Here is a 19,004-nt window from a genome sequence, read left to right on the forward strand (position 1 = left end):
ACATGGTGAAACCCCGTCTTTAAAAAAAGAAAGAAAGAAAGAAAGAAACATTTAAGTTGCAAAAATAAATGTGAACTTTTGGACATAATGCTCAGCACCACTTCTACTTGCCACATTCTTTTTTTTTTGTAGTCCCAGTTTTTTTTTTTTGAGACGGAGTTTCGCTCTTGTTACCCAGGCTGGAGGGCAGTGGCGCGATCTCGGCTCACCGCAACCTCCGCCTCCTGGGTTCAAGCAATTCTCCTGCCTCAGCCTCCCGAGTAGCTGGGACTACAGGCGTGCGCCACCATGCCCAGCTAATTTTTGTATTTTTAGTAGAGACGGGGTTTCACCATGTTGACCAGGATGGTCTCGATCTCTTGACCTCGTGATCCACCCGTCTCGGCCTCCCAAAGTGCTGGGATTATAGGCGTGAGCCACCGCGCCCAAAACCAGAAGAAAGAGTCCCTGACTCTGGAAATTTATAGCTTTACAGTTAGCAAAAGGTAAAATAATAAAGCAAAAGTTTTTAATGCACCAGAAGTTTTAGCCTAAGACTGAACATCTAAAAAAAAAAAAAAAAAATGGAGTATGGTCACCACTACTCAGTAGGAGCCCTATCTCCCTCTCCCACTCTTTCCCTAACCCTGTAAATTTTGAGAGGCAGACCATGTCTTTTTAATCTTTGTTCCCCTAGAATCTAGCTCAGTAACTTGCACATAGTGAGGCACAAAAATTATACACACATATATGTATACACACATACATAGATTTTTTTGATGTTGTTGAGATTTGGTCTAACTCTGTCACCCGGGCTGGAATACAGTGGCATGGTCTTGGCTCACTGCAACCTCCGCCTCCCAGGTTTAAGTGATTCTCCTGCCTCAGCATCTTGAGTGGCTGGGATTATAGGTGCCTGCCCCCATGCCCAGTTAATTTTTGTATTTTTTGTGAAGATGGGGTTTCACCAGGTTGGCCAGGTTGGTCTCGAACTCCTGTCCTCAAGTGATCCACCTGCCTCGGCCTCCCAAAGTGCTGGGATTATAGGCATGAGCCATGGAGCCTGGCCTAGGTATATGTTATATCTAGATATACCATATGTCTAGAAAGAAAAAAAAATTAAATTCAAGAAAATTCATGTTATTTTATTTTATGGCCCTTACCCATATTTATGACATGGACATATTTTCATGTGTTTGTGAAACCTATAGATAACTTCTCAGAAAAATGCTAGAAATTAGGCTGGGTGCCATGGCTCACACCTGTAATCCCAGCACTTTGGGAGGCTGAGGCAGGAGGATTGCTTGAGCTCAGAAGTTCGAGATCAGCCTGGGCAACATGGCAAAACCCCATCTCTATTTAAACTTTTTTTAAAAAGGAAAAAATATCAAAAAAGAAAAATATCTGAAATTACAGAAAATAAAATATACAGGATTACAAAAGAAATCAATATATTAAAATACAGTTTTCGAAGCATTCTATTTTATTTACTTATTTATTTACTTATTTACTTAGTGAGACAGAGTCTCTGTTTGTCACCCAGGCTAGAGTGCAATGGTGCGATCTCGGCTCACTGCAACCTCCACCTCCCGGATGGGTAGAGTGATTCTCCTGCCTCAGCCTTCCGAGTAGCTGGGATGACAGGCACCTGCCACCACGCCTGACTAATTTTTGTATTTTTAGTAGAGACGGAATTTCACCATGTTGACCAGGCTGGTCTCAAACTCCTGACCTCAAACGATCCACCCACCTCATTCTCCAAAAGTGCAGGAATTACAGGCAGGAGTCACCGTGCCTAGCATATTTATTTATTTATTTATTGAACCGGGTTCTCTGTGAGGCTGGAGTACACTGGTGCAATCTGAGTTCATTGCAGCCTCTGCCTCCAAGGCTCATGCCACCATACTGACTAATTTTTTTTTTAAAAGACAGAGTTTCACCATGTTGCCCAAGCTGGAGAACATTTTAAAGAAAAAATTTATAATAATAATATATAAGATTTTTAAATTAATGTATTAAATAAGATTTGATGGTAGGACCACAAGCTACTACAGTTGAAGTAGTGAGACAGTGAGACATGTAAATATTCTGAGATATCTGCAATAACTAATGTAAGAGGATGGCATCTGTAATTTATAGTGGTGGCAAAGTCACAGGTACTATTGATACTTCTGTGGGTTGTTGCCTATATTCTTAATTGAAAAAGATGTTAAATTTCAATTAGAAGTTAGTGAAAATAAAGATGTAATTATTTCTCCGATGAAGCTCACATATCTTTATTTCTGTCCATGGATAGGGAGCTCTTGCTCTTTTGGCAATCTAAAAAAAATAGATTTTCCAAAAGTATTTGAGCAATTAGTAGAATAATTGTATAGCTTCCCAAAGTGATCTACTTGGAACCAGAAAATTGTTTTATTTTATTTCTTCAACAAATATTTCTTTGATACCTGCCATGTCTCATGTAGGCTTCATCCCCACTCTGATGGAGTTTACAATTTAGTGCAGAAGAATGTAGATGTGCTTTTTGTTGAAAAAGAAATATAACAACTTAGGTTTCTATTCGAAAGGCTTTGTTTTGTAAGTTTGTTCTTGTTAGAATTGGCTCCTAGGGCTGGGCGCACTGGCTGATGCCTGTAATCCCAGAACTCTGGGAGGCGGAGGTGAGTGGATCATGAGGTCAGGAGATCAAGACCATCCTGGCCAACATGGTGAAACCCATCTCTACTAAAAATACAAAAATTAGCTGGCATGGTGGTGCATGCCTGTAATCCCAGCTATTCAGGAGGCTGAGGCAGGAGAATCGCTTGAACCAGGGAATCGGACATTGCAGTGAGCCAAGGTCACTTCACTGTGCTCCAGCTTGGCAACAGAGCAAGACTCTGTCTCAAAAAAAAAAAAATAAATAAATTGGCTCCTAGACTTCCATAGCCTAATTTCGTTTTATTGCTTTTCTCATCTGATTTAAATTATGAAAATTCCCATTCTAAAGTCTTCTTTTTTAAAATGTCAGACATATTATTCTTATAATTATTACAGGGAGAAAGTGATAGTTTTTAAACAGTATAATTATTAGCAGCCCTTCCTAGTGCCCTAAAATTCAACCTTAGAGTATTCTTGGTCTTCAGTCATAATATTTGACTACTGTGATGCTCATTGTTTGTCTATCCAGTTTAGGCAATTCCAAAACAAAGACAATGAACTAATTTACTAAGCTTTCTGGTATATGATTGTTTTCCAAATAAAAATGAAAGAAAATGGCTTTCATTACTGTGCTTGTGACACTATCTAGCTTTTAAAACTAGATCTGCTTTTAAGGTACATCATTCATTCCAATTTTCGTCTAAGGGAGACCCTGTATAACTTTTGTGGGGGGTGGTCATACGTGATTAGAGGATTACATATGTGAATTTTTAAATGTCAGCCAGAGCCAAGCTGCTGGGAATTCTAGATCCTTCAAAGCATCTGGAATTGTTTACTGACCTCTCAGCCACCAGAAGACACCTGCTATAATTCTTAACCCTCCCTCTATACCACCCCACTCCCGACTGCCAATCAAGACGAGGAACAAACCAAGCATCCAGCCACATCAACATTTTTCTCTGTATGCCTTTCAGTGTTGGCTAGAGACACTCTAAAAGTACAGTTCTGAAACATGAAACCTGCTAAGCACTGAAGCAGATTTCTGGTTCAGAAAACACAAAGGTGGTTTTGAAACAACAACAACAACAAAAAAAAAAAAAAAAAAAAAAAAAAGTTCTGAGAAGCTGATGGGACTTGTAAGCCTTTAACTGAAATTGTGGTGGCACAGGTTCAAGGCACAGAATTACTCATCAACACAAGACGCTGTTCTAAAGCAACCTACCATGCACCCAACAGTTAGAACATACATTTTGTCCAATCTGTCCAATCTAAAATCGGATCCCAAGTCAACCAAAACCTAACATTTGCCTTCAAAACATTCTGGAGAGCTTATATATTTTTGTTTTTCTTTATTTTCTTTTTTGAGACGGAGTGTCACTCTGTCGCCCAGGCTGGAGAGCAGTGGCACAGTCTCGGCTGACTGCAACTTCCACCTCCCAAGTTCAAGGGATTCTCCTGCCTCAGCCTCCTGAGTAGCTGGATTACAGGTGCCCACCACCACGCCCAACTGATTTTTGTATTTTTAGAAGAGACAGGGTTCCACCATGTTGGTCTGGCTGGTCTCAAACTCCTGACCTCGTGATCCGCCTGCCTTGGCTTCCCAAAGTGCTGGGATTACAGGCATCAATCACCGTGCTCAGCCTATATTCTTAACTGAATGTGAGTTCCTCCTGACAGTACTTTTGGATTTTCAAAAGAGTAGAATTCTGTCACCAGAGCCATCTGGGTGTTTGTTGCAACATGTCTGATAGTGACTGCTAGACTCTCAGCTCCTAGATGCGTCAAAGGCTGAGTTGAGCCCTCAGGAAGTAGCTGGTTGAAAAGGTCTCCATAACTTGGACACGAATGGCTATCTTATCCATCAGACTCTGATTTTATATTCCCCATGAGTCCAAGTGACCTTCAATAAGCTGCAATTCCTAAGTAATTCTTCCAATAAACATTTCTTGAACACTTACTGTGTGCTCAGTGCAGGGGATATACCACGGTGAAGATGCCACAGCATCTGCCTTTATGTGCGTCACAGCCTAATCGTGATTTCTGTCACTGCTCAGTGCACATACCAATCTCCAGGCCTGATGTTTGCTCCTTAACTGGTCATCAGAATTTTAACGTAAGACAACAGGCTGGGCGTGGTGGTTCACGCCTGTAATCCAGGCGGGTGGATCACAAGGTCAGGAGATCAAGACCATCCTGGCTAACATGGTGAAACTCTATCTCTACTAAAAATACAAAAATTAGCTGGGCATGGTGGCGCACGCCTGTAGTCCCAGCTACTCGGGAGACTGAGGCAGGAGAATTGCTTGAACCCAGGAGACAGAGGTTGCGGTGAGCCGAGATCACGCCATTGCACTCCAGCCTGGGCAACAAGAGCGAAACTCTGTCTCAAAAAAAAATAAAATAAAATACAAAAAATTAGTTGGGCATGGTGGCACATGCCTGAAGTCCCAGCTATTCGGGAGACTGAGGCAGTAGAATCACTTGAACCCAGGAAGCAGAGGTTGCAGTGAGCCAAGATCGAGCCACTGCATTCCAGCCTGGGCGACAGAGCGAGACTCCGTCTCAAAAAAAAAAAAAAAACAGCTACAAACTACAATTTCTGCAGGCTCAACAGAAGCTGAAGAAAGAAGAAGAAGAAAGGAGAAGGAAGCAGTTATAGGAAAATGTTCTTAAATAAAGTGTGCAATACCAATCGCTGCCCTTGAACTGCTTTTGAAAGTTTTGGTTTTCACACTATTAACCCTAAGAGGATTTATTTTTATTTATCATTAGCCCAACTGAAAAAAAAAAAGTAGCAGGAAATTTCTCTTGACTTGACTGAATGTTCACAACCCATTTAAATTGTATAAGGATTTAGAGAAGTAATGAAGTCATTCGGGTCTTGATTTGGGGCCATTCAGAGGATCACCAGTTATTTTAAAGATGTCCCAAATTTTGTGGCTGGGGGGAATGTGGGGGTAGAATAAGTATTATTCTGTATATGTATATAACTAACAAAAATAAATGTTTGCCAACTGCACTCTCAGGAGGAGCCTTGAGGCAATGCCAAGTGAAACAAATAATATGGCTGGGTGCAGTGGCTCACGCCTGTAATCCCAGCACTTTGGGAGGCCAAGGGGGCGGATCACCTGAGGTCAGGAGTTTGAGACCAGCCTGACTGAATGGTAAAACCCAGTCTCTATAAAAAAAGAAAAAATTGAAATATATTTTTAAAAAAACAAAAAATGAAAAAAACAAATAATATAGAGTACCAATCCTTACACTAGTAAGAACCATCATTTTAGAAAGTAAGACAACCTTGAATCCAGCTACAATCACAAAGAAAGGAATTTTTCAGCATCTGAGCTCATTTCCAAAATGAAATTCTACCAGCATTATGTGGGGAAAAAGCATTTTTTTTCTCCAGAGTCAAAGAAACAAGCACTGAACCCTAGCTCTACCATGGACTCAGTCAATGACCTTAGGCAAATTACTTAAGCTGTACCCCTTAGGATCATTGTAAAGATTCTATGAGACAGCATATACAAAGCTCTTGGCACCAAGCAGCTGTATGAAAAGTGATAGCACTCCTCCCACCCCACTCCTTGACCAAAATGTGCAAGAGTTGGGTTTTGAGGGGGGTTTTCTTGTGGTTTTTTTTAGGAGAATAACTCTTAAAGCTTAAAACTATATTTAGGAGACAATAATTAGCATTGCATAACCATAGTTAATTCACAATCACATTTTCACACTGAATTCTCACATCAGTAAATCATACTTCTACATATAGCCATTGCCGTCTACCTCACTTTTGACAGTGCAGTGGTCTGTGGCCATACCACCCTGAATGCACCTGACCTCAGAAGCTAAGCAGGGTTAGGCCTTGTTAGTAATTGGATGGGAGACCGTACAAAGTACGGTAGTAGTACAAAGGACAAGATTATTTGGAGCACTCATCAAGAATCCTAACAAGTTTCAACTAATGAGTTGGTAACAATGATCATAGCAGACAAATTGTCTATAAAGGAGAAGTCATGTTCTGTCTTTCTTTTTTTCTTTTCTTTTTTTTTGTTTTTTTGAGACAGAGTCTTGCTCCATCTCCAGTATGAAGTGCAGTGGCATGATCTCGGCTCACTGCAGCCTCCACCTCCCAGGTTCAAGTGGCTCTCCTGCTTCAGCCTCCCAGATAGCTAAGACTACAGGCACGCACCACGACGCCCAGCTAATTTTTGTATTTTTAGTAGAAATGGGGTTTCACCACATTGGCCAGGATGGTATTGATCTCTTGACCTCATGATCCACCCTCCTCGGCCTCCCAAAGTGCTGGGATTACAGGCGTGAGCCATCGCGCCCATCCCCATGTTCTGCCTTGCTTCTGTGTATGATTTTAAAAAGCAAAGCCAAATTTTTACAAAGAAATTCAGCCAGGTGCTATGACTCATGCCTGTAATCCCAGCTCTTTGGGATGCTGAGGTGGGCTGATCACCTGAGGTCAGGAGCTCGAGACCAGCCTGGCCAACATGGTGAAACAGCATCTCTACTAAAAACTACAAAAATTAGCTGGGCATGGTGGTGGGTACCTGTAATCCCAGCTACTTGGGGGGCTGAGGCAGGAGAATCACGTGAACCCAGAGGGAGGAGATTATAAGCCAAGATCATACCATTGCACTCAAGCCTGGGTGACAGAGTGAAACTTCATCTCAAAAAAAAAAAAAGGACTTCAGTGGAGCACAGTAAGTCATTCATTCATTTAGTAAGTATTTACTCCACGTCTACAATGTGCCTGGCACCGTTCTAGGATCTAGGAATTCAGGCAGGCAGACAAAGGCCCTGCTCTCATGCGACTTACACTCCAATAACTTGAAAACTTTTGGCACTTCATGATGAAGCCAATGACTCTGAAGCAAATGAGACTAAGAACTGGGAAAGAGTCTATCCATCCATAATTTTTAAAATATAATTTAATTTTAAAATATAATTCCCTTGTTTTAGATTTCTTTTTTTTTTTTTTTTTGTTAACATAAGACAGGGTTTCACCATGTTGGTCAGGCTGGTCTTGAACTCCCGACCTCAGGTGATCCCCCAGCCTTGGCCTCCAGAGTGGTCGGATTACAGGTGTGAACCACCACGCCCGGTCCCCTTGTGTTAGATTTCTAACTCCAGCGTGCCCAGCTAAAAATGAAGACGACCAATTAGAATGCACTGAGCTATTCTGATTTCCAAGTAAACATTCAGCTATTGGAATAAGAATAAGAAGTTCTGGGCCAGGCACGGTGGCTCACGCCTGTAATCCCAGCACTTTAAGAGGCCAAGGTGGGTGGATTGTGAGGTCTGGAGTTCAAGACCAGCCTGGCCAAGATGTTGAAACCCCCGTCTCCACTAAAAATACAAAAATCAGCCGGGCGCAGGCATCTGTAATCCCAGCTACTCAGGAGGCTGAGGCAAGAGAATCGTTTGAATCCAGGGGAGGGGCGGAGGCTGCAGTGAGCCGAGATGGTGCCACTGCATTCCAGCCTGGGTGACAGAGTGAGACTCCATCTAAAAAAAAAAAAAATGAATAAGAAGTTTCATTGCTTTTAGACCAGGATTCTTTTTCATATGGAACCAGTTTCTTGAAATATCCTCAAGGGTATCTCTGGACTTTCATTGTCATATGACACTTGAAGCTTGAAACTTGAAAGCAAATCACAATATGAGGGTTTAAAATATGGAACTGTTTGAGGGGATTTAACATTCTAATTCCAGTGTCTCACAAACCTCAAATCCTAGAGTCAGTTCCATGCCCACTTACACACTAGGGAATTTCTCTAGAGCTCAGCTTCCTCTTCTATAAAATAAGGACAATCGCACCTGTCAGAGCTGGCTAACTGCTGTAGCAAACTACTCGAAATCTCAGTAGTCTGATGCAATAAATGCTTATTTCTTGCTCATATCATAGTCCAGTGCTATTTGGCAGGGTGGTCCTGTTCTCTGTCATCAATCAGAAACCCAGGCTTTTCAATCACATGGTTGCAGCATCTTCTAGAGCCTTGTCCTCCTCTGCATTTTGTTGATATATGAGGAAAAACAGAAGATGTGGAGGACCACATGGGCTTTTCTTGTAGACCAGGCCTGGAGAAGGTTTCCATCTCCTCCGTCCACTTTCCAACGGCAAGGACTCAGTCATGTGGCTGCACCTATCTGCAAGGAAGCTGGGGAATATAATCTGTTAGTGTGCCCTGGAGGAAGAGGAAACAGAGCTTGGTGAACATGTAATAGACATCACCACAATACTTACTCCAGAAGGTTATTTGGAGGATTAAGTGAGACAATAGATGTAAGAACTCATAAATGCCTCTAGATCATTAAATATTAGCTCTGGGCCATTACTAATGTGCTCCTGCCTAGGGTGAGGCCCGTCTACTCGATGCAGCATACCCTGGAAGGAACAGAGAAAGCCAAGGTGGTGTCTCCTAGCTTTATGCTACCTCCAGAGATAATCATAAAAAGAGAGTCTTCAGAGCTGCCCCCCTTATCAGGCATCTTCATCTTAATTCATTCTAGATACATTTCATGGAATTGAGATGAGTGAGCGAGGAGAAGAGCCAATCTTTTCATCGTATATACTCTCAAATAACGCTGGCTCTTCTTGGCCACAATTTCTCAACGTAAGCTCACTTACTGTTAAATTATATCTAACCCATATGACCTTGAACTCTGAAAGATGCTGGGATTCACCAGATTCATTCATCTAGTTCTGTTCTCCAAGCTCCCACAGAGTGATTTCTTCTCAACAGTGTACATCTGATCGTCCCAATACCTGCTTAAAATCCTTCACTGTCTCTCCACTGAATTTAGAATAAAATCCAAATGCCTTATGCAGAGACAGTTATCCCCCATCCCACCCTCCAGGATCAGCCCCTGCCTCCCTCTCCAATCTCATTTCACATTGCTTTCTTCCCCTCCTACCTCATTCATTCCTTCAATAGCGATTTCTCCAGCCTCTAGTCTAGGCATTGGAGATAGAGTAAAACAGACAGTGTCCCTGCCCTGGTGGTGGGGAACTGCACTCCAGGGTGACTCCAGTCACAGGGGCCTTCCTTTAACTTACTCTCTGCCTCCGTGCTTGGTGCTGGCTGTCCTCTTCCACCGGTTCTTCTCACAGAGGCCTGTTTGGAACAGTTCCTCCACCCTTGGCTACTCTCTCACCAGCATCCTATGTGCATTCTTCACAGCATTTCTCAGTCTGGAAGATTGTTTGACTTGTGTTTGCGCATTTAATAGCTGATTCCTTTACCAAAGTGCAATTTCGGTGAGGGTAAGGATTTCATTTATCTTAACTTTTGTATCCTGAACACCTGCTTGCCTGGCACAAAGCAGAAGTGTAATAAATATCTGTTGAATGAATAGATAAATGAAGGAATGAATGAACCAGCAGGTAGCAACAAGTGCATCTGGCGATGGCCCCCCGGCCTGGGGAGAAAGTGTGAGCTCCAGTTTTCTTCCTGGGAGGCAGTGCTCATCTCCGTCCTCTCTGACTGTTGTTTTGCAGGGAATGACACCACTCCACTGGGCGGCTTTCCACAACCAGCTTCAACACACCCAAATGCTGCTGAAGAAGGGGGCAGACCCCACCCTTGTGGATAAAGACTTTAAAACAGCTCTTCACTGGGCAGTTCAGGTGAGAAATTGACCAGTGGACTGGTCTCAGGTTTAAATGGTGGAAAGCAGTGTTGACAATTTTCTGAGTAGGCCAAACTTTATAGATGGAGGTTTCAGCTCTTCAGCTCTACCACTTACTGAAACAAAACCCTGCCAAGATGCAGAGGGGAGGAGTTATAGAGTATCAAGCAGAGCCTGCCTTGGGTGTCACACACAGACACAGACACACACATACCCTCTTACTCTCTTTTTCTCTCCATTTCGGTGCTTGCTACCAGCTTACTGTGTCCCAGAGTAAATCTTCAAAGAATTGCTGGGAAAATGCCTTCAAAGTCTTTGAACCGTGACGTTCTGACTCTCCTTGCTTCCAAATCCTCCCCAGCGGAGTCATTTGAATTTGGCAATCCTGAATTCTACACCCGACAGTGGAAGTAGAGGTTCATGATCCTGCATCACTATCACATGAGGGAGTCTACGTCAGTACACACCACCAAAGCAATCAGATTAGGCTAAATAAATCTATTGTCCAGAGAGGGCAAAACTGAGAATAAGGTGAAAAAATAACAATCACTAACATATACAGAGTGCTTTCTATTTTAAAGAGGAATGATTAACTTAGTTATCTCTTCTTTTTTTCGAGGAGAGTAGTACCGCTCTGTCTTCAACACAGACACCCCCACAGTTGATTTCTGTTGGCCCAGAAAGGGCACCTGTTTGAGCTGCTGCCAGGACGCTGTGAGAGCAGTTTCTGCTGCCCTGACTGTGGTTTCAGTCAGCATTTCTATGTGCCAAGTACAGCAGAAGTGGGCACCTGGGACTTTCAGGATTGACATGTGTGCCTGATGTAAGGGGAAAACAGAAGTGATCTAGAAACTGCTCTGTTTTCATCCCCCCAACCGTGGCTTCAGTTTCTCTGCACCAGGGGCAGCCCTGGGCAAAGCTATGCAGTGAGCAAAGCTTGTCTTCTCGTCTCTACCTGCCCATAGCACCCTCCTACATACTTTCAGGATCTAATCACCTGCCCGCCCCATCACTGCCAGTCTCTGCCCAGGACCCCATGCCCTGGGGCTGGCCTCTGGCTGGTCAGGGATCACCACTGTAGCAGTGGCCCCAGAGGAACCTGGCTGGGCTCCCAAGAAGCTCCCCATGTGTTATTTCTCAGCTGAGATGAAAGGGGCACCAGAGGCAGGCATTTTCTACATAGTCACCTCCACACCACTGCATTCTGATTCCCTAGATCTGGGATGCATGTGCATTTTGAAAAACCTCCCCAAGTAATTCTGACTGACATGCATCCCCCTTCCACCACCCCAGCCTCAGTGTAGAGCTGCTGTCTTAGACCTGGCCTTGCAATGCAGTCACCAGCAGTGATTGTAAAACAACAGATTCCCAGACCCCCTTTGGGCTCTCACAGGGTGGGAATCCCTCTTCTTATCCCCTAAGAGGCACTTTGGCAAAATCATAAGAACAACCTAGTCAACTCTGAAGATTTGAGTTTGCATTAATAACCTTGGGTTGGCTTAACTGATAAGGATATCTTTGGTGTCAGAATGAGACCATGCATATGACAGTGATATGGAATGTCCTATGTAATTGGAAGAGATAGTCATTTTTATTAGGGTTCCTGATTTTCTCCATGGAAACTTAGTTATTATATCCATGCCTTCATATTCTTTCTCTTTTTTTATATTTACCAGTTTTATATCTGCCCAGGACTCCATACCCTGGGGGTGGCCTCTGGCTGGTCAGGGTCACCACTGTAGCAGTGACCCCAAAGGAACCTGGCTGGGCTCCCAGGACGCTCCGCATGTATTGGTTCTCAGCTGGCTGAAAGTGGCACCAGATGCAGGCATTTTCTGTAGTCACCTCAACACCACTGGGCTCTGATTCCCTAGGCCTGGGATGCATGTGGCACCAGAGTATAAATGATATTGCAAAGGATACAGATAAAGAGACAGGTAGGGCAAGGTATGGGGGAACAAACACGGAGCTCCATGCCCTCTCTTGGCGTGCCACCCTCCAGAAACCTCCACATGTTCAGCTACCTGGAAGCTCCCATATTCTTTGTCTCTACTGACACGGCTTGTAACCTACTACATTGATTTCAGCCCTGTCTGCACAATGGAATAATCCGAAGAGGTTTTAAAAACAATACTCACGTCCAGGCCTCACCTCTTAGATTTTCATTCAATTGTTCTGGGGTCGGGCCCAGCCATCAATATTGTTTTAAACTGGAGCTAGGCATGGTGGCACGGAGGCAGGAGGATCATCTGAGCCCAGGAGCTTGAGGTCAAGCTGTGTAATGCAATGAGACCCTGGGCTCATAAAAAAATACACTTGTATTGGCCGGGTGCTATGGCTCATGCCTATAATCTCACCACTTTGGGAATCCAAGGCAGGAGAATTACTTGAGGCCAGGAGTTCAAGACTAGCCTGGGCAATATAGCAAGATTCCATCACTATTTAAAAAAAAAAAAAAAAAAAGTGTGCGAGTGTGTGCACGCACAGGCATGCACACATGTGTGTAATATCATTTATTTATTTATTTTGAGTTGGAGTCTTGCTCTGTTGCCCAGGCTGGAGTGTTATGGTGTGAACTTGGTTCACTGCAACCTCCACCTCCTAGGTTCAAGCAATTCTCTTACCTCAGCCTCCTGAGTAGTTGGGATTACAGACACACACTACCACAATCACCTAATTTTTGTATTTTTAGTGGAGATGTGCTTTCACCATGTTGGCCAGGCTGGTCTCAAACTCCTGACCTCAGGTAATTGTCCTGCCTCAGCCTCCCAAAGTTCTGGGATTACGGGCATGGGCCACCACACCCAGCCACACATATATTATTTAAAGCTCCTTTCTTTCCATAGAAGACTATAATATGCAGCTAGGGTTTAGAAACACTACGACAAATGAATTCATATTAATGGGTGCTAATACTTTACCTACTTCTGTTGGAGATGTTTGCATTTTGACCGTGATTATATAAGTATAATGCCTTGTTCATTTATTTGCTCAATCACTAAATACGTACTTCTTGAGCATCCACTATGTGTCTTACACTGGAGGTAAAAAGATTAAAAAGGCAGGTCCCTCTAGAACCCCGACAATTGTATATAATACTGTGTATATGGTGTGTGAGCATGTTTGCATTCATTTTTCTGAAGAAGGGGTCCACAGCTTTCTTGACCTCCTCAATGAGGAACAGTGACTACCCACAAAAGCCTAAGAATCCCAGGTCTGAAGGAATTGTACATTCTCCTTCCCTGTGGTTAGCAGTAGAATTCAGAAGTGGTATATTCTGCCATTTACACTGAAAAGACTGAGGGTAATTCCAAATGTCAGTTGAAATCATTATTACACTTGCCTTCTTTAGACTTTTTGTTCATTTATAACACAGGGCTAGCATTGTGCTCCTTTTAGAGTTTTTCCACGTGAATGAGTCTATTTCCCGTTGTCATTTATTCCTTTTTCTGAATTTCCTGCTTTTCTCTTGGACCATATAATGAGATCACATTTAAAGTTATAGTACATTGAAATAATAACGCCTTTGTATTTCACCAAAATAAACAAAGCAGTAAAGATTTGAAACAGTAGGCCTATGAGGTAACCTAAGTTTAATCCTGGGCTCAAGCAATCCTACCACCTCGGCCTCCCTAGCAGCTGAGACTACAGGCACACACCACCATGCCTGGCTAATTTTTTTTTTTTTTTTTTTTCATTTTACCTGGGTGCAGGTGGGCTGAGGCCATAAAGGGCATCAGTCTAATTTTTTTTTTTTAAGTAGAGACAAGGTCTCACCATGTTGCCTATGCTGGTCTTGAACTCCTGGACTCAAGCCATCCTCCCACCCAGGCCTCTCAAGTGTTGGGATTACAGGCATGAGCCACCACACTTGGCCTTCCAATCTATTCTTACAGAGCTCTTCCAACAAATCACAAAGACATGTACCAACATAGCTATTATTATACCAAAACAATTATGGTCACTGTTGGTCCTTGGCTCCCTATCCCTGACCTTTCCTGTCTAGCTCACATAATCTTGGCTCCAGTCACACTGGAATATTAGTAATCCCCACAATACATCATAAAGATTCCTTCTGTCTCCCTCGCCATCACACTCTTCCACTTGGGTGAAATACTTCTTTCTTCTTGCACTCCCTATATCGCTCCTTCTGCTTATTCTTTCTTACGTCTCAAAACCCAACTAAGTGTCACGTTTTCTGTTGAGCTCCCTTTCCAAATTGTTCCCTCCACACTACTTCTAGGACTTTGTTAAAATTGGTGAAGTGCCTGTGTCTTCCCTTCTAGACTGTGGGCCTAAGGGCAATGTGCCTTATTCATCGAAATGTCTCTTAACACCCAGAACAGAGCTTGGTGAACCTTAGGTTCCTAAAGAGGTGTTCATTGATTCAGTCCAATAAATTCATTTATCTCAGCCAATGGGGTTAGTGGCTTACTGGGTTCTCTCTGTGGAAAAAATATTTCATGCAAAAACTTTAGTTTTCTAAAGCAATTTTAAGTTCCCAACAAAACTGAGAGGAAAATAGCAGATATATCTTCACCTATTAATATCTTCTGCCTCCCCTGACAATAATTGCCTCCTCCATTACTAACATCTCCCACTACAATGGTATACTCGTTACAGTTGATAGTCTACGTTGACAGGTCATCAATGCCCAAAGTCCATAGTTTACCATAGTTGATGTGGTGGTACATTCTGTGGGACTGGACGAAGGTATAATGACATGTATTCATCATTAAAGTATCATGCAGAAGAGCTCCATTGCCCTAAGAGTCCTCTGAGTTCCCCTGATTTTTTTCCATTCTTACACTAAGCCCTAGCAACCACTGATCTTTTTACTGTCTCCATAGTTTTACCTTTTCCAGAATGTTGTACAGTTGGAATCATACTGAATGTAGCTTTTTCAAATTGTCCAGTAATATGCATTTGCATTTCCTCTGTGTCTGTTCATGACTTAATAGCTCATTTCTTTTTAGCACTGATTAATATTCCATTGTATGGATTTACCACAGTTTATTTATCTATTCACCTACGGAAGGACATCTTGGTTGTGTCCCAGCTTTGGCAATTATGAATAAAACCACGATAAACATCTGTGCACAGTTTTTTGTGTAAACATAAATTTTCGGTTCCTTTGGGTATATATCAAGGAGCACAATTGCTGGATCCTATGGCAAGGGTATGTTTAGTTTTGTAAGAGACCGCCAAGCTGTCTTCAAGAGTGGCTGTACCATTTTGCATTTCCACCAGCAGTGAATGAGAGTTCCTGTTGTTCCATATCCTTGCCAGTGTTTGGTATTGCAAGTGTTCTGGAGTTTAGCCATCCTAATCAGTGTACTGTGCTATCTCGTGTTTTAGTTTGTGTTTTTCTGATGGCATATGATGTGGTGCATCTTTTGATGGGCTTATTAGTTATTTGCAAATTTTTTCTTTGGGAGCTGTCTATAAAGGTCTGTGGCCCACTTAAAAATCATTGTTTGTTTTCTTCCTTTTGAGTTTTAGGAACTCTTTGCGTATTTTGGACAATAGTCCTTTATCAGATATGCCTTTTGCAAATATTTTCTTCCAGCTTGGGGCTTGTCGTCTTATTCTTTTGGCAGTGTCCTTCACAGAGAAGTTTTTGATTTTAATGAAGTCTAAGTTATCAATTTTTTCTTCCATGGATCATTATTTTGGTATCTAAAATTTATCACCAAACCCGAGGTCATCTAGATTTTGCTCCTGTTACCTCCTGGAATTCTTTTTTTTTTTTCTTTTACTTTTAATTGCATCTATTTTAATGCTGAATTTGCTCCCATGTCGTAAGTTTTTGTTTCTTCAGTTTCTTCTGGGGTATCTTTTTCTTCTGGGCAACCTCCTCTTCTGGTTTAAAAGCACTTTGTTCCTTTTCAGTAAGGATTGTCTCAGTGTGGCAGGGAGAGCTCATGTATGGGTTAATCCGATGATGAGCTCCGTAGGTCCAGTGGCACGTCTTAGGAGTTTTATTCACTTGACCAGAGAATCTACATCGAAATCCATAAGTTCAGCATTACTCTCTGCATTTTTAAGAATATACAGCAAAAATTCCTCACTCTTTTTGGGCCACCAACCTTCCATCTAGCCCCACTGCTTGTCCTGGGCACACCTGCCAACTCCACCTTTGTAATGTCGGGATGGTACACACTGTTTTTGTAAAGAGACACCTTTCAGATACGTCATGGCTTTTTGTATATGAATACCCTGATGGCCTGGCAGCTTCACAAGCATTCTTAAAGTGAATATGAAGACTTGAACCTCTTGATTTGCATGATTTTGTGGGGTTCTCTGGGTCAAGTGAATAGTGAACCATTTTAACAGATTAGCTCAGATCGCTTAGGGAAAGAGCATCTCCTGGAATTCTTATAATTTTAGAATTCACTCTGTCTCATCCTGGCTGGAGTGCAGTGACACAATCACGGCTCACTGCAGCCTGGACCTCCTGGGCTCAAGTAATCCACTTCAGCCTGCCGAGTCGCTGGGACTACAGGCACATGCCACAATGCCTAGGTAATTTTTTGTATTTTCTTTAGAGATGAGGTTTTACCATGTTGCCTAGGCTGGTCTTGAACTCCTATACTCACTCGATCCTCCCACCCCGGCTTTCCACAGTGCTGGGATTACACGTGTAAGCCACCTCACCCAGCCTAATTTCGGGTCTTATATTTAGGTCTGTGATCAGTTTTGAGTCAATTTTTGAAAGGTATAATGTATTTATAATGTCTGTGTCTAGGTTTATTTTTTTGAATGTAGATGTCAGTTGTTTCAGCACCATTCGGTGACACCACTACTTCTTTATTGTATTGCTTTTGGTTTTTGTCAAGTATCAGTTGATTATACTTATGTGGGTCTATCTCTTGGCGGTCCATTCTGTTGCACTGATTTATTTGTCTCTTCTTTTGCCAATATCACACTGTCTTGATTACGGTAGCTTTACAGTAAGTCCCAAAGTTCAGTAGTGTCAGTTGTCCAACTTTGTTCTTGTCCAGTATCTTGTTGACTATTCTGTCTTTTGCCTCCCCATATAAACTGTAAAATCAGTTTGTAGATATCAACAAGATAAGTTTCTAGTATTTTGATAGGGTCTATATTGAATCTAGCGATCAAGTTTTGAAGAACTGATACCTTAACAATTTTAAGTCTTCTTTTTCTTTTGTCTTTTTTTTTCTGAGACAATTTTGCTCTTGTTGACCAGGCTGGAGTTCAGTGGCGTGGTCTCGGCTCACTGCAACTGCCGCCTCCCTGGTTCAAGTGATTCTTTTGCCTCAGCCTCCCGAGTAGCTGGGACTACAGTGCACACCACCACGCCCAGCTAATTTTTGTATTTTCAGTAGAGACGAGGTTTCACCATATTGGCCAGGATGGTCTCAATCTCTTGACCTTATGATCTGCCCGCCATAGCCTCCCAAAGTGCTGGGATTACAAGTGTGAGCCACCCCGCCCAGCTGTATTTTAATTTAGCTTGAGATTTCTTATTTTGAACCATGTGTAATTTGGAAGTATGTTGTTTAATCTCCACATATTCAGAAATTTTCCAGTTATCTTTCTATTTTTGAGTTATGGTTTAACTCTACTGTGGTCTGAGAGCATAATTGTGTGATTTCTATTCTTTCACTTTTGTACAAATTTGTTTTATGGTCTAGACTGTGATCTATCTTGGTGAAGGTCCCATGGGAGCTCGTTTAAAATGTGTAGTTTGCTGTTAGATGAAGTAGTCAGTAGATGTCAATAGTATCCAATTAATTAATTGTATTTTTAGGTTCAAATATATCCCTACTGATTTTCTGCTTTCTGGATCTGTTCATTTCTGATAGAGGGATGTTGAAGTCTTCAACTATAATAGCAGACTCATCTGTTTCTTCTTGCAGTTTATCAGGTTTGGCCTCACATATTTTGAGGCTGTGTTGTTGGGTGCATAAGGATTGTTATGTCTTCTTGGAGAACTGACCTCTTTATCATTATGCAATACCCTTCTTTTTCCCTAACAACCTTCTTTGCTTTGAAGTCTGCTCTGTCTAGAATTAATATATAGCTAAAGATTCCCTCAGAGGTTTTTGCTCTAGTATGTTGTGAGCCCCTATATCTGCCTGTCTGTCTGTCTCTCCAATTTGGAGGCAGCAGTTTGCCCCGTGACCTAACTTCTCTTATGGATCTAAGAAAAGTTCTGGAATAACATTGGCAGCTTAACAAAGGCTTATAGGAGTACAATGCCTTAATACTCGGAGTGTTTCTAACAATAAGAATTCTAGGCATCACGGCAGGTCAGTAAGAGGGACAAGCGTCTATCATCCCTCAAATTTCACCCCTGATTCCCTCCCCAACTTACTAGAACATGTGTTTACTTGGGATTTTCCTCAGCAGCATACTTTTCAAGGATGGTTAGAAAGAAAATAACTGCATTAATATAAAATGATTACTTCATGTTTGTTCAATATGTGGTTATATGGGTAAGGAATTGCATGTACACACTCACACATACTCACAGTTAATCTGTGGTCAACTGTTTGAACTGTGTCAAAGTCCTATAAATATATTTCAACTCTCAATATAGTCAAAATGCCAATGTGTAATTATAAATGCTGTATACCAGCGGATTCACCTCATAAGGTGAAAGAGCCTTAGAGGTGAAAGGGACCGCAGGCCATTTAGTCCAATCCTCCAGTTTCTAGATGGGGAAACTATTACAAAAGGAGTTTAGCATTTGCCCAAGTACATCCAGCACCCAGGCA

General features: G+C 42.2%; 1 protein-coding gene and 1 pseudogene across 1 annotated transcript in view; one reads left to right on the forward strand and one right to left on the reverse strand.

Annotated features, from left to right (window-relative positions):
- The window catches only part of ANKRD55 (ankyrin repeat domain 55), a 131,948-nt gene that overhangs the window by 78,424 nt on the left and 34,520 nt on the right, over window positions 1-19,004 (forward strand). The window contains exon 7 of the mRNA XM_032280499.1: window positions 10,130-10,258. Within this exon, the coding sequence (XP_032136390.1) occupies window positions 10,130-10,258 (129 nt within the window). The remainder of the gene's footprint in view (window positions 1-10,129; window positions 10,259-19,004) is intronic.
- LOC116553234 lies at window positions 15,814-16,619 on the reverse strand (annotated as a pseudogene).

The sequence above is a fragment of the Sapajus apella genome, unplaced genomic scaffold, assembly GCF_009761245.1.
Source record: "Sapajus apella isolate SASKATOON/1434 unplaced genomic scaffold, GSC_monkey_1.0 scaffold1, whole genome shotgun sequence".
NCBI lineage: Eukaryota > Metazoa > Chordata > Mammalia > Primates > Cebidae > Sapajus > Sapajus apella.